Source organism: Setaria viridis, chromosome 8 (genome assembly GCF_005286985.2).
Source record: "Setaria viridis chromosome 8, Setaria_viridis_v4.0, whole genome shotgun sequence".
In the NCBI taxonomy this organism is placed as follows: domain Eukaryota; kingdom Viridiplantae; phylum Streptophyta; class Magnoliopsida; order Poales; family Poaceae; genus Setaria; species Setaria viridis.
In genome coordinates, this window is record NC_048270.2 from 13,454,896 (window position 1) to 13,471,501 (window position 16,606).

Genomic DNA, 16,606 nt, shown 5'->3' on the forward strand with positions numbered 1-16,606 from the left:
TGACATGCAGGACTCATTACAAATTTAATGGTAAGCTGATCACGTATAGGTGATGTAGTCCATATCATTGGCTATGTAATCTTCATTAAAGACTTGTAGATGTACAGGGCCCCTCCATTGATCTGATAGGTTCAGCAGAAAAGTCTTCATGTAACTCTCATCTTCCTCAAATCCTTGTATTTTGAACACCCGTAGTTCTGTAAGCTTACCTAACTCAACCAGAGTGTTTGGTGATCTGTCCACATTGAGCACTGACAACTCTTGCAGGGACGTTAGATTCCCAATCCCATCTGGAAATTTTCAAGTGCTATTCACTAACAGACGTTCAAGTTGTCGTAGCTGAACAATACATGCTGGCAGTTCTTTTATGGACGCTCCTTCCAAATCCAATGTCTTCAGAAGCTTTAGGTTCCCAATTCTTTCTAGCTAGAAGCTCTGGCTCAAGCTTACCACGTAGTTCCAAATACCTCAAGTGGTGAAAACTTCCCAGATCCTTAGGCTTAATAACATCACTCGCAACACCTTCTAATAACAAAACACGGAGAAACGAAAACATTGCCAGCGGTGGCACCCTTGAACCGCATTACTGAAAACAATGAGTGACCTTGCATGAGCCATATTGTCTGTTGGTGGTAGTATCGTTTGTTCACTTTGCAGAGATATTCGTCGAAGCTTCCTCAGTGTAGGTTTGAGGTGCAAACCTAAGAGCATAGTGCTAAAATTTTGGATGATTTCCCATTCTTTTATAAGTCTGCTACCATTGTTCATGTCAACCAGAGCACATTTGATGATTTCCCATTCTTTTATATTCCAAACATCATCAATTACAATTAGGTACCTGTGGTTTTGCAAGAGGGACAGATGCATGTCTAGTAACAGGGAACACAAGCTTTACAATGATTACAGACCTACAGCTACAGTATAAATAGTAAAAAAGCTACTTTGGATGAAAACATTATAACACTATAAAGTTATGAGTCCTATATAGGTCTCGAGGACATAATAGTTTATTTTGGTGTAGATTATAATGTGTTTTTTCCCTAAGCTATGGGGGAAAGAGGGTACATGAGTATCTTCAAGGATAAAAAACTTGAGCAGAGGCAGGCACCATGACAGACTGAGTTGTTAAGGATCGGATGGGGACAGGGATTAAGGAGTATTGTCAGAGTTCGCCTAACAGTTTAGGTTTTCAGTCACGTTATAATTTCTTACAGAAAAAAATTATCATACTAGGCATACAAACAAACATGTCTACAGATTCTTCTCAAGGTCACATACTGGATCAGGTTTTGAGCTCTGCTTCAGAAGGAGGAGGATCAAGACACTTTTCTAGGGCTTGTTGAGCTTTGGAGTCGACCGCCATGGAGATTTTCGTGAAGAATGGGTGGCAGTTTAGTAATAGGCTTTGTCTATAATCTGTTGGCTTGTTTAAATTCAAAGTGTGTTTCTTTGTAATAATGGCCGGATTTTCGTAGAGGCCGGAATAATACTTATTTCTTTATCAAAAATACTAGGCATACAACAAGTACCTCTTATTATTGAGGAATTCCCGGATGCTTCTTATAAGTTCATCCGGAACCTTTTCTCCAGCTTTAGTGCCCTCGTCTTTCCTTACTTGCCGGAGTATTTTGCTAAGAATGTGCATCATGTCTGGCTTAAGCGACATTGGGACGAAAGCTTGACAGTCAAATTGGCCCCCAAGTCTTTCGTAGACCAAATTAGCAATCGTTGTTTTGCCCAGTCCTCCAACTCCAACGACTGAGACAACCATTAGCTTATTGTTTGGCGCACCACCCTTGCCTTTAATCAGCAAGTTGCAGATCTTCTCTGCAGGGCCATCAGTCCCAAAAAGATTCGCTGCATCTTCAAAGCAAGCAAGCACGCGAGGGTCGATTTGGTTCCTATCAGACTGCGCTGCTGTGGCTTCAAACTTGAACCTTTCTCGCCTATTAGAAACCTCATGGATGCGTCTCTTGATGTCTTGAATGTCATCGGCGATATGATGCCGATTCTTGGCTTTTGTCAAGAAGCCGATGGTCCTGTCAAAAAATCTTCTGAAGCTATGCGGCTTGGTGTGAACAGGAGAATCGACACGCACCATGAAAACATCGATGCTGTCCTGAATATCATAGACAAGCTCCTTCAAGTCCCTCGCCCAGATCTTGTGAACACCATCTATCCGATCAGCTGGGAGATTTGACACCTTGTTGAGGGCAGCCTGATCTTCCGGTCTTCCCCCCTCTACCGCTTCTGCAGCTTGTACTCGTCAGCAAGGTAGGCCTGCTAATGGGACGGTTTGAAATGACTTTTATAAGACGGGTTGATGAGATGCCGGTGGGCTAGCACCTTGGTGATGAGCGATTGACAACACGGTGTGCGTGTGACGTGTCTCTTGGCAGGTTGTGGTTGCAGGTGACAGGTGGAGACAAGGTACATGCGGCGACGAGTGAAGAACGAAGATAGGATGCCGCGTCGAAAAACCGCGGGGGCGGAGAAGGGCGGATCGAGGCTTGCGTTCGAGGGACAGGCGACCGTGCGGTGTACGTCTACTGTGCCTGGCTACATGGCGGGAGGACGTCGAGGGAGGTTTCCGGATTATGCCACAAAATCCGGGGTTCGCTGGTTGAGCCACAAAGCCATGCATCGTACCGGGACGCTCGTGCGGCGTGCGTTGGCCGAAGATGGAAATTCTGGCGATCGCGATACGATTTCGGATGGTCGTGCGGCGACATCGCGAGTATCACATCGCGGAGATGGAGGGATCGCGGACATCGCGGAATTTGCCATGGAGGACGTAATTGGAATTTACGCCCCTACGTTGGATTTATTTAGCGTAGGAGGTTATGTGAAAATAGGTCGTGCCAATATAAATATGTGGCACCTAGGGTTGAGAGTTGGAGGACGTTTTGGACTCCCGGCGAGTTACTATTCACGCGTGAACAGTACCCGTGAACAGTACTCGTGCCCTGGGGTTCCACGGTTCAATTTTCCCCTCTCCGGTCTAGCCTAGGGTTTGAATTCTAGTGAGAGGTTTTTGTTGATCTCTCCGATTAAGAGAGGGAGGATGTTCGGGCGGAGGCTAGATGCACTTTTGTAAGTTCAATTACTCGATTTAATCTTTCATCTATAATGATTGATTTTGTGCATCTCGATTGGTTCTTTACAATTCTCGTCAGCATCTGACATAGTCTGCTTGTTTTATTTTTATCTCAAGATCCGTAAGTCCGATTGACGTGATTCCAGTTGGGTTAGTTTCGTAATTTCATCTAGTTTAATCTGACAAATTTTTAGGTCGATCGGAGTTACGGATTTTCGTCCACATCAGGTTTACTAGGTACATAGAGTTCTGTCCAGATTTGAAAAACGTGATTTATTCAGGTTTTGTGTTTAGGGGAAGGGTTAGAAATTTTTGTTAGAAAGTTTTGGCTTCCGCGACCATTCACCCCCCCTCTGGTCGCCTGTTACGATCCTTCAATTGGTACCAGAGCCGGTTTAGGTTTTCTATACCTTAATCGGTGCTGAAAGCTATGGCGACCAATGAAAAGTTTGATGTTCGCGCTCCGTTTTTTGATGGGACTGATTATGATTACTGGAAGGCACGTATGACCAACTATCTCAAAGGCAAGTCGCTGAAGCTATGGAAAATCACACAAAATGCCACATATGTGATTCCAGCTGAGGAACCGACTGACGCCGCTGAGATCGGGCTTCTTGAAACAAATCATCGTGCTGTTGCTATTTTACAGGCTTCTATTTGTAAAACTGAATATGATCGGGTTTCTAGTGAAGATCTCGCTTATCAGATCTGGGAGAAACTTAGAAAATATCATGAAGGCTCAAACACTGTGAAAAACCGAAAATTTGAGATTCACCGAAAAGAGTTTGATGCTTTTTGCCAATTGCCTAGTGAGTCTATTGATGACATGTTTGCACGTTTTCAAGTGATTGTTAATAAGATGAAGGCCATGAATAGAAATATGCCTTATGATGATCATGCTAGGGCTCTCAGATTATTACATTCACTTAATGATGAATGGGATATGAAAGTTGAGGCGATCGTTGAATCTGTAGGTTATGAGACTCTCACCACTGATGAGCTTTACAGTAAGCTCAAATCAAAAGAGATTGAAATTGTTTCTAAGCGTAAATTGAAAAATCCCACAGCTGCTTCTTCTTCTGACGTTCCAATGGCTTTGGTTTCTGGAAATAAGACTAACACTAATGCTAATCCAAATGTTTCCAGTTTTGCTTTGTCTTCTTTGTGTCATGTTGCAGATGAGGAGTTGGAGGTGCTAGATGATGATCAGCTTGTACTGCTCTCCAACAAGTTTAAGCGTGTGTATGACAACAGGCGTAATAGAAGACGTTCAGATGGCTGCTTCAACTGTGGTGAGCGAGGACACTTTGCTGCTGATTGCCCAAACAAGCAGAGATCTTTTGAGCAGGGCAATAACTCCTCCAGGCGCCAGGAGAAGTTCAGGGAGAGGAAGAAGAAGAAGGATAAGCAATGGAAGAAAGGCGGACAAAAATACTCTGACAAGCAAGTCGCTAAGGCTGCAAATGTTTTGTTATCTTCTCTTGGACAGTATGTTTCAGGTGGCTCGTCAGACTCCAGCGATTCAGATTCCGAGGATGAGACACCCAAGAAGAAGACAGACGGACTTTGCTTCATCACTGACGCTGGCATCAATGATGGGATATGTACTATGGCCTTGGAGGGTGATGCATCAACCGACAGCAACGATGAAACTTCTGATGATGAGGTAGATACTTCTGCAGAACAAAGAATAGCTAATTTAACTAAAATTGTTCATAAGCAAAATAAAGTGTTGGCTAAACTTAAAACTGATTATGATAAAACTTGTGCTGAACTAGCTACTCTCAAAAATGCTGCATCTAATCCTGCTGAACCTGATGAATGTGAAGAATGCTCAATTCATATGATTCGCTCTCTAAATTGCAAACCAAGTATTCTTCCATTGTTGATGATCGAGATAAACTTTACACTGAACTAAATGAACTTCGTTCTCGGTCGAATTTGCTTGGTACTTGTGTTTCTTGCCCGCTTCTGAAAGTTGACTTGGATAATGCTTTATGTCGGGTAAAAATTTTTGAAGAACACACTTGTCCTGATTTGCCAGATTGTTTGATTTGTCCAACTTTACGATCTGAATTAAATGTTGCTAAATCACATATTGTTGAGTTGGAAAAACACACTTGTCCGGTTCTTCCTTCATGCCTAACTTGTCCTAATTTTGTTGTTGAAAATAATGATTTAAGGGCCAAACTTGCTGATTTGGAAGAAGAAAATAAGCATTTGAGAACTATTCTTGGTTGGTGTTCTATTCGTGAGCCTCAAATTGGTATGGCTATTGCTCAAATTAAACGGGGTGAGCGTTTTGGTCCCGGTTATGACTTGAAACATGTTTTTGGTGAAAAAAGTGGACCGCCTATTGATGAGAAGAATCCACCTTTGGCTAAATATACTGGACCACCTCCTAGGAAGGGTTCAGGTGTCACCTCTGATGGGTTGCTGGTTGAGACATCTAGATCTGCTCCTAAAAAGCAGGTTTGGGCGCCTAAGCCAAAACACTTCAAGGGTATACAAAATACTAAGCCAAATGGTTCTTTTTGTGATCATTTTGCTAAGCCTGTTTTTGTTGCTTCTAGTTCTAATGCTGAGGCTTCTGTCGCTCCTGCACGCAAGCTTTATCATTGCGATTTTTGCAGTCATGATGGTCATCTTTATGAGTTCTGTTATCGGAGGATGCGTGCTGAACGACGTGAGCAGTACCCCACACGTGGTACTCATGATCGTCGTGTTTTTAGATGTGAGCAGTACCCTGTACGTGGTACTCATGATCGTCCTATTTTGAGACGTGAGCCATTTGTTCGCTCTTCTGGTTTTCGCTCACGTACTCGTGCTCTTGCACAACATCGGGATGACAAACCACGTTTTCCCCCTCGTGGTTCTCATCGTTTTTTTGAGAACTTTGATTTTGCTAATGCTTCTTTTGAGCAAGTGGCTCAGCACTGGTTTTCATTACATTATCCTAACCCCAGTGTTGAGTCATTAGCTCACCCTCGCTCTCGTTGTTGATTGCAGGTTGGAGGCGAGGAGGACATATGGATAATGGACTCCGGTTGTTCGCGCCACATGACCGGAGATGATAAATGGTTCTCCAGCCTCACCCCCACGAGCGTAAAGGAAAACATCACTTTTGGGGATAAAAGTCAAGGTAAGGTAATGGCGCATGGCTGCATCAAGGTAACAGATAAATACACGTTAAAGGACGTCGCATTGGTAAAGAATTTGCATTATAATTTGCTGTCTGTTTCGCAACTTCTTGAGGATGATTTTGAGGTTCGTTTTAAGAAAGGAAATTCGCGTGTTCTTGATTCTTCTGGTAGCCTTGTTTGCAAGATTTCTCCTTTTAGACGGATTTTTAAAGCTGATTTTTCTAAATCTTTTGGTGAAACTCGCTGTTTAGTTGCTCATGGTTCCCCCCTGATTTGGAAGTGGCATCGTCGGTTGGGCCACTTGAGCTTTGATTTGCTTTGTCGTTTGAGTTCATTGGATTTAATTGATGGTTTACCGAAACTCAAGTTTGAAAAGGATTTGATTTGTGCTCCCTGCAAACATGGAAAAATGGTTGCTGCTTCTCATGCACCTGTGACTCAGGTGATGACGAGACGACCAGGTGAACTGTTACATATGGACACTGTTGGTCCAGCCCGTGTTCGGTCTGCTGGTGGGAAGTGGTATGTGCTCGTCGTTGTGGACGATTTTTCTCGATATTCATGGGTGTTCTTTTTGGAATCTAAGGATGAGGCTTTCTCACATGTTCATGATCTTGTTCTGAAGCTGAAAAATGAGTTGTCAAATAATGCCGTTAGAGCAATTCGCAGTGACAACGGTACGGAATTCAAGAATTCTCGCATGAAAGCTTTTTGTTCAGAACAAGGTTTAGATCATCAGTTTTCCTCACCTTACGTTCCTCCCCAGAACGGTGTTGTTGAGCGTAAAAATCGTACGCTTGTTGAGATGGCTAGAACAATGCTTGATGAACATAAAACTCCTAGACGTTTTTGGGCTGAGGCTATCAACACCGCTTGCTATGTTGCTAATCGCATTTTTTTGAGAGCTTTTCTAGGAAAAACATCTTATGAGTTGAGATTTGGTCGACCTCCCAAAGTTTTCCACCTTCGAGTTTTTGGCTGCAAGTGTTTTATATTGAAAAAGGGAAATTTGGATAAATTTGAATCGCGTTCTTCCGATGGGTTATTTTTGGGGTATGCCTTGCAAGGGCGAGCGTACCGAGTGCTTAATCTTGATACTAACCGCATCGATGAGACATGTGAGGTCACCTTCGACGAGACAATGCCTTGTTTTTCTTCTGCTTTTGAGTGTGCAGGTGATGACGAGATCGGGCAGGATATTTTTGAGGATGAGAAAGAGGAAGATGGATGTGACGATGACGATGACGATAATGCCCAGCCTGCGATGCAGGGGGAGCCTGGCGCCCAGCCTGAGCAGGCGCCCTCCACCACTTTGGAGGATGGACCATCGCCGACACGTACATCTACAGCAGAGCCTGCAGCTTCACCGACTGTTGATCATGTACCGGCTGCAGTTGAGGGGGAGGCGATTTCAGAACGTACAGCACCACGACACATTCAGAATCGTCATCCTGCCAAGAACATAATAGGTAATTTGGATGAACGCACGACAAGGAACAGAGGTACGAAAAATAAAAATTATTGTGTCTTTGCACATACTGCCTTTGTTGCCTCTTTTGAACCCCGAGATGTTGGACATGCTTTATCTGATTCTAACTGGGTCAATGCCATGCATGAGGAGTTAGAAAATTTTGCACGAAATCAGGTTTGGGTTTTGGTTGATCCTCCTCCTTCTTGTAAACCAATTGGAACTAAATGGATCTTTAAGAACAAACAAGGGGAAGATGGTCATGTTGTTAGAAATAAAGCTAGGCTGGTTGCTCAGGGCTTTTCTCAAAAAGAGGGTATTGATTATGGTGAAACTTTTGCTCCTGTTGCTCGTTTAGAAGCCATTCGTATTTTGCTTGCATTTGCTGCTTCACGTGGATATAAGCTTTATCAAATGGACGTGAAAAGTGCTTTTCTGAATGGTTTTATAGAAGAAGAAGTTTATGTTAAACAACCACCTGGTTTTGAACATCCCAATTTTCCTGATCGTGTTTTTAAGTTGCAAAAGGCTTTATATGGTTTGAAGCAAGCACCTCGTGCTTGGTATGCTAGATTGAAAACTTTTCTGCTTAAAAACGGGTTCAAAATGGGTTCAGTTGATAAAACTCGTTTTCTCCTCAGGCAAGGCAATGACACTTTAATAGTTCAGATTTATGTGGATGATATCATTTTCGGTGGTTCCTCTCATGCTCTTGTGAAAAAGTTTGCAGATGTGATGAGTAAAGAATTTGAGATGTCTATGATGGGCGAGCTGAATTTCTTTCTTGGCTTCCAAATAAAACAAACTTCGGAAGGTACATTTGTGCATCAAGGAAAGTACACGAAGGATGTCCTGAAGAAGTTTGCGATGGATGATGCGAAGCCAATTTCTACGCCCATGCCGACTAGCGCTGCTTTGGATGCTGATGAGGACGGAGAGCCCGTGGATCAGAAGGAATATCGAAGCATGATTGGGTCGCTGCTGTACTTGACTGCTACGAGGCCAGATATACACTTTGCTGTGTGTATGTGTGCTCGTTTTCAGGCGTCCCCCAGGACTTCTCACCGTCAGGCGGTGAAGCGCATAATGAGGTATCTTCGATTTACTCCTGCATTCGGCCTTTGGTACTCTGCTGCTTCAACTCTCAGTTTGTGTGGTTATTCGGATGCTGATTTTGCTGGGTGTCGTTTGGATAGAAAGTCTACATCGGGTACTTGCCAATTTTTGGGTTCTTCGCTTGTTTCTTGGTCCTCTAGAAAACAATCTAATGTTGCTCAATCTACTACAGAGGCTTAGTATGTTGCTGCTGCTAGTTGTTGTTCTCAGCTTTTATGGATGATAGCTACCCTTCGCGATTTTGGTTTGTCGTTTTCTCGCGTTCCTCTCTTGTGTGACAGCACTAGCGCTATAAGTGTTGCAAAGAATCCTGTGCTTCACTCTAAGACGAAACACATTGAGGTTCGTCATCATTTTCTGAGGGATCATGTTGAGAAGGGTGATATTAAGCTTAAATACATTGATACTAGTCAGCAACTTGCTGATATTCTGACTAAACCACTCGATCAAACCACGTTTGCACGTTTGCGTGGTGAGTTCGGGGTGTGTTACCCATTCTAGTATCATTGTAAGTTGCTTCAGTTACATATGCCTTATACTTGTTTTGGCTAGTTTGCGATCGATGCTTTTGGAGAGGTTTGAATGCTTTGCTTGACCAATTTTTATTTTGAAAACAGCACAGATATATACTTAAAAAATTATGTTGGGTTATGCTTGCTTTTCTGGATCTAGTGACTTGTTGAATACTTGACATATATCTTGCTCATGGTTCGGTAGTCAGCTTCTTTTAATGGGTTTTCACTGCAAATGTAACTCACAATACAAGTTTTAACTCGGGAGTGCATACTATGGTTGTGAGCAAAAACTCTGAATTCCCATATCTCTGCTATTTAGCTCATGATCTGCTTGCCTTACTGAGAATTTAAATATGGGCGCAACTCTGTTTTTCCCATGTCCCTGCTGGTTCTCGCTCATAAACAAAATTAAACAAACTGGCTGGGCACAACTCTTGCTTCCCATATCCCTGCTTATCATGCTCACAAAAGTCAGACTTAAATATGACAAGTGAATGCATTTGTGGGCGTTGCAGTGAACTTTGGCTGAAGCTGTGTATCTGTCATGTGAGCTCGCTATATGTTTTGTCTTCAGCTTTGCACTGAGTTTGGAATGTGCATGTTTTTGCCTGGCACATTAGTTGTCAAACAGATTTCAGTTCTAAATTTTTATTGGTTATGGCATTGTATTGTTCCTTCTCTGGATAGCTAGTGTTGTTGGTTAGCTTTTATAAGTATTTGGCATATGTCTCAGAAGCTTCAACTTGTGCTTTCTCACATGCTTTTCTCTAAATTGGTTCCTTGCATTTTATCTTGATGGAGTGCTTTGTCAACAAGGGGGAGAGTGAGTAGCGCACAAATTCATTCTTGCAGGGGGAGTTCGTTCATTCAGGGGGAGTTTTACTGAAATTTGTGAGGTTTGCTGCTGAGATTGCTTTTGGGAGATTGATATGGCTTTTGATTCACTTTGGCACGGAGATGGAGGGATCGCGGACATCGCGGAATTTGCCATGGAGGACGTAATTGGAATTTACGCCCCTACGTTGGATTTATTTAGCGTAGGAGGTTATGTGAAAATAGGTCGTGCCAATATAAATATGTGGCACCTAGGGTTGAGAGTTGGAGGACGTTTTGGACTCCCGGCGAGTTACTATTCACGCGTGAACAGTACCCGTGAACAGTACTCGTGCCCTGGGGTTCCACGGTTCAATTTTCCCCTCTCCGGTCTAGCCTAGGGTTTGAATTCTAGTGAGAGGTTTTTGTTGATCTCTCCGATTAAGAGAGGGAGGATGTTCGGGCGGAGGCTAGATGCACTTTTGTAAGTTCAATTACTCGATTTAATCTTTCATCTATAATGATTGATTTTGTGCATCTCGATTGGTTCTTTACAATTCTCGTCAGCATCTGACATAGTCTGCTTGTTTTATTTTTATCTCAAGATCCGTAAGTCTGATTGACGTGATTCCAGTTGGGTTAGTTTCGTAATTTCATCTAGTTTAATCTGACAAATTTTTAGGTCGATCGGAGTTACGGATTTTCGTCCACATCAGGTTTACTAGGTACATAGAGTTCTGTCCAGATTTGAAAAACGTGATTTATTCAGGTTTTGTGTTTAGGGGAAGGGTTAGAAATTTTTGTTAGAAAGTTTTGGCTTCCGCGACCATTCACCCCCCCTCTGGTCGCCTGTTACGATCCTTCAGTTGAAATAGGTTTTATGGGTGGGTGAATGAGTCAATTTATTGCGGATTTGGAGCTGGTTTCAACCCATCAGCAGGCCAACAGCGAGAAGGGTGCCCAGCTTGGGGAGAAGGCTGCCCAGAGCCGCCGTTACGAGCTCCACGGATGCTTTGCTCTCCTTGGTAGCTACCTAACGGAGACAAGAATGGATCTGGCGCATGGAGTGGAAGCTGGTGCTGTTGCCCATGGAGAGTTGGAGACCCCTAAAGCTTATGTCCGGCATGCGCGTGTGCCCCACCATTCATGCCAGCAGTTAATTTCGTGGACCCCAGAAAGGTGATTGATTTACTAAAAAAAGGAATGGTGATTGCTTGGCATGTTGGTATTCCGTTGTAATAAGCCAGCAGCACCTAATGTTTAATATAAAGGAGTAGAAATTTTCGATCCTCGGAAGCCTGGACCATTTAGTAGGCAACAACACCAGTACTTACCCAACATTTAGTACCAGGCGGTGTTATTGGCTGGTATTAAAGGCCTCTCCACGGGTTACTTCCAAAGGAAAAGCATATCTAACTTTATCAAATCTGTTGTGTAGGTGAGATGGTAAGAAAGGTTCGCGCGAGGCTTGAAGTCGTGGTTTTGAATCCCACGTACCGCACACGCGCATATTCCGTGTGAAATTCGCGTGATTTGTGACTATGCTCGTGTGCAGGGACCTCCCTTATCAATTTTTTTCTTTGTTTTTGGGTGCAAAGCCGTCGGTCTGGAGCCTGCTACTAAAGGGGGTTACTGACCGGTATTAATGGTCGATTCTCCAGTAGTAATTGAAGCAAATCTAACACTTTCTTGATTACTGAATGAAGTTAATTTTCGCATTTCAACATCATGGGAGAGAAATCTAGTGTTCGAAAAGGACTAGTATAAAAAGATCCGATAGTCAAGATTAATTATATAATGTGCGCGTGTGTAGGGGCCTCCCTCGTTAATTTTTTTCTTTGTTTTTTGGGTGCAAAGCTGTCGGTCTGGAGCCCGCTCCTAAAGGGGGATTACTGACCGTTATTAAAGGTTGCATTCCCCAGCAGTGATTGAAGCAAATCTAACACTTTCTTGATTATTGAATGAAGTTAATTTTCCCATTTCAACATCATGGGAGAGAAATCTAGTGTTCGAAAAGGACTGGTATGAAAAGATCTGATAGTCAAGATTAATTGTATACTACTGAACACATCACATGTGGTATAGGTAGTATACATGAGTAGTATCGGTAGTGTAAAGGTACCATGGTAAAAGAACATAAATGCATAGTTTTTTTACACTAGCGTAAAGTCTACAATATATGGAATCTCACTTTTTACAGTGTAGTAATTACTAAATTACACATAATAATGAACAGTTAGATCTCTTTATACTATATACCACTAAGTAGTAGTATAATACACTGTAAAAGAGCTCCTAAATACTGTACCTTTATTCCCATAGTCGTCTTTGGATTAATTATACTGTGCTTTGAACAATCCTTGCTTTGGAAGAACACGTTACCTTGTTCAAGCACTAGTGAGAGCTACTGCAGTGACTAGGCCCTTGTTTACTTCCCTCCAAACTCCCAATTTTGACACTATGCAAAAAGAAGATTCCCCATCACATCAAACTTGCGGTACATGCATAGAGTACTAAATGTAGACGAAATCAAAAACTAATTGCACAGTTTTGTTGTACTTTGCGAGACGAATCTTTTGAGCCTAATTAGTCAATATTTGGACAATAATTCACAAATACAAACGAAACGCTACAGTATCGCATTTATGGCAAATGCCAATTTTGCAACTCCCAGCTCCCTGCGTCAACCCGTCAGAGTTGGGGCAGTGTTTACCGTTGCTGCTTTGTGTAGATGCTCAAATGCCTCAAGACGACCAAACGTCCAAGTTCATGGAGCTGCCGGCCTGGCTGTTGGGATAAGCGCCCCCTTTACTTTTTGACTCTATGATACGTGGATTTCAAAAAAAAAAAATCTATCTTAAGGTTAGTACCAACTAAACACCTACCAAGGTTAAGTATGATAAAGTGTCCACCTCCTTTGATCAGAAACCGTGGATTCAACAAGTGCAACTAGCAACCTTTAATTTGGAGAAGAGGCCGTGCTGTTAACCTAGCAAGGCCGGGTCCGTGAGGTACAAAGGTGCGGCTCGCCACATGTGCTCCCCACAAAGGTGCGGCTCCCCACTCCAGCTGTCCTAGCTTGCTTGTCACACTCAATTTTAAAAACAAAATCAAGTGCTACAGTCAAGTGACATCATAAATAAATAACAGCAACATGATCATGAAAAGAAATAAAGAGAGGCTATCAGTGACCTACATGAGACATATTATCTTTTTTGGCAGTATCATTTGTTCACTTTGCAGAGATATTCGTCGAATCTTGCACAATGTAGATTTGAGGTGAAGACCGTCGAGTATGTTGCAAAAATTTTCTTGTGCTAAAAGGGAAATGATAAGATCAAGTATCATATCGTGTACTCGACAAGCTCCTGCAACACCATATTCATCCATGTCTACCGGCATAATCATGCTTCTGTTGACAAGCTCATTAAAATAGCTCTCTCCAATATCATAGGAATTGCTCCCCTGATTTTCAGCAACAAAACCCTCTGCTACCCAAAGTCGTACCAGGTGCCTTCTTGGAATCTCGTAATCCTCAGGAAACATGCTTACATACAATAAACATGGCTTTAGATATGAAGGCAGATCACTATAACTTAGATGCAATATATTTCTCATGTTATCCAAAGTCTTGTATTTTTCAAGTCCTGAACCCATAGAATTGCACACACGATACCATTCATACTTTGTTGTGTTGGGTATACTAGCCAACATGCTGGCTATAGTAATGATAGCTAATGGTATTCCACCACACTTCTTCAAAATTTTCTTTGTTACCTCTTCTAGTTCAGAATAAATTCCATCTTCTTCGTTAAACACCCTTTTACAAAGTAGTCTTCTGGAGTCCTCTTCAGAGAGAGTATCTAGTTCATACACTTCATCCTTAGAAGCGAAATTAGCCACATTAATATTACGTGTTGTCACAATAATTCTACTACCAAAATTATTGTCAACCAGAGCACATTTGATGTTTTTCCATGCATTTTCTTCCCATAAATCATCAATTACAATGAAGTACCTGTGTTTTTGAAAGAGCATCAGAGGCCTGTTTAGTAAAAGGTAAAAAAGCTTACAATTACAACAGAGCTACAATACAAATGTTACTACGAATGATAACATCCTCGTAACACTAAAAGAGTACGACATACAAATTAGCATCGCTGTCACTGATGTGAAATCCGGGAGGTAAACTAGTCCTGGAGTTGAACCTTGTAATTTCTGCTTTGTCCTACCTCTGTTTTCCCTTTTTCCATTTCGAAGAAGAGCAGATCCGTGCTTAGTTAATTAACTATGTTTCATTACCAATTTTTAGGGATAGTTTTCATTAGAGCAACTCCAAAAGCTCCCAAATCTTATTTAGGGAAAAACCTTACCTTCAACAGCTCCCCATGCTTCGCGTAAAATGTGCGGATGCTAAAATACCTCTGTCGCCCTGCATATATGCGGGAGACCGGTCCTTCCACAATCGTCCCGAACTCATTCCCATGTGCTATCCGTTCCCATGTGCGGTGTAGTGAGTGGAGGCGGGAGAGCGACGCGGTGGAGGCTCGACCGCAGGCCTAGGAGGGCGTGCACGTCCAGAAGCGGCACAGGCTAGGGAGGGGAAGCATGCGACGCGCGGCGGCGGCCAGGGCGGGGCTCGTCGGTGAGGAGTTGGCATGTCTGGGACAAGCGGGTGGCTGACATGTGGGCAGCGGCCGGGTGGCGCGCGCAGGCGACTGACCGGGCGGCGCAAGCGGACGAGCCTGGCGGTGGTAGGGGTAGGGCGTAGGTGGCCAGGGCAGCGCGAAGGCTCCGCGCGGCAAGCGGCCAGCTAGAGGGGCGGCGGTGCGGCCATGGCCCGTAACACGCGGGGCCATCTTTGACTCACCCGGCGGTGGGGAAAAAACAGGCGATGTGGCCCAATAACGTGCTCGAGCTTGGCTCGGGGTTCGAAGAAAGAGACAATAAGACAGGGAAGAAGAAGAAAGAATGAGACGGGGAGAGAGAGCAGAAGGCACTAGGCTGGGTCCAATTACGAGGATGTGGCCTGTTTTAAAATATTGGGGTTAGTTATTAGTGATCTGCTGTGGGTTGATATATTTTTTTGAAAAAACTTTTTAGAAGAACCACTACATAGTTTTTGGAAAAACTACTCTGTTTTGATTGTACAAAATTACCATGTATATGTACAGTACGTACCTCTTTCTTTCTAGGATACTTCTGATTTCATCTATAAGTTCAGTATGATTCCATGCCTCGGCATTTTGGTACTCCTTGTTGCTAACCTGCCGTAGAATGCTACTAAATATCTTCTTTATGCCTGGCTTAAGCGAGACCGAAACGAAAGCATGACACTGAAATCCTCCTTTGAGTCTCTGGTACACTGAGTTGGCAAGAGTTGTTTTTCCGAGTCCTCCGATGCCAACAATAGAGACAACCATTAGCTGTTGTTTTTCCACATCCTTCCCTTGCATTAACAAAGCAGTGAGCTTCTCTGCAGGGCCATCGACGCCAACGAGATTCTTTACATCTTCATAGAGAGCTGGCAACCGAAGGTCCATTGCTGTATTCTCAGTTTGCACTGCAGCATCTTTCTCGCCTACTAGTAACCTCTTTAATGCGGCTCTTGATGTCTTGAATGTCATCCGCGATACGATGGCGATTTTTGACCTTTGTCAACAGGCTGATGGTCTTGTCAAAAAAACCTTCTGAAGCTATGTGGCTTGGCGCGCACAGAAGCATCGACACGCACCATGAAAGCATCGACACTGTCTTCAATATCATAGACTAGCTCCTTCAAGTCCCTTGCCCAAATCTTGTGATGACCACGAATCTGATCAGTCGGCATGTTTGACACCCCCTGGAGGATGAAAAGGACCTATGCAGCGAAGCACGATGAAAAGGACCCAAACACTTGACTTGACTTGCATTCCTTCCTCTTTCCTGAAATTTCATGACATTTACATGTTCTTTTGAAAACCTGGAAGGGTGCAGAAACAGAGTAGCAGCGGATAAACAAATCTTACGGAATCCATGGAGAGGAGATGGCTCGGTCGTAGGGTGATGTTGGCCGCTAGACACTCTGGCCGCTGGGGTCCCAGCCTCTTCTGGAGACGGGCGCGGCGCATCTTGCTTTACTCCATTATCGTTGCTGTCCGGTGAGGTGCAAAGCAAAAATTGTTCACTTCATCCAGCTGGGCCTCTCAGAGCTCACAAGACTTAGTTTCTAATAAAAAGATATTGCAAAGTAGAGACTTCTCCGGGCTTGCTTGGGAGAAACAGGTGGCTCATTTGTCTACCGTTGCTAATACTGTCGCTGAAGCCAACGACTTGTTCCTACTTTTAATCTTCCTCTACTAACTCAGGATGCATGCATTATTCCTCATTTGAGAAAAATATTTGGTGCTACATCAGAATGCAAATTCCAGATCGTACTGCTTCTTTCATTTTACAATAAGAAAATATGGTAAGT

At 43.2% G+C, this 16,606-nt stretch overlaps 2 protein-coding genes across 2 annotated transcripts; one reads left to right on the forward strand and one right to left on the reverse strand.

Moving 5' to 3' along the window:
• Positions 1-3,527: 3,527 nt before the first annotated feature.
• LOC140220218 (uncharacterized) lies at positions 3,528-8,786 on the forward strand. The gene is made up of 8 exons (XM_072290245.1): positions 3,528-4,920; positions 5,671-5,804; positions 6,107-6,244; positions 6,683-6,917; positions 7,416-7,709; positions 8,067-8,271; positions 8,350-8,691; positions 8,753-8,786. The coding sequence occupies exons 1-8, from the start codon at positions 3,528-3,530 to the stop codon at positions 8,784-8,786; spliced, it is 2,775 nt and encodes a 924-aa protein (XP_072146346.1).
• Positions 8,787-11,077: 2,291 nt separating this feature from the next.
• Positions 11,078-16,057, reverse strand: LOC140220219 (toMV resistance protein Tm-2(2)-like). Its single transcript, XM_072290246.1, has 3 exons — positions 15,334-16,057; positions 13,510-14,170; positions 11,078-11,185 (listed from the first exon to the last, which is right to left on the reverse strand). The coding sequence occupies exons 1-3, from the start codon at positions 15,777-15,779 to the stop codon at positions 11,078-11,080; spliced, it is 1,215 nt and encodes a 404-aa protein (XP_072146347.1). The 5' UTR covers positions 15,780-16,057.
• Between the last annotated feature and the right edge of the window lie 549 nt (positions 16,058-16,606).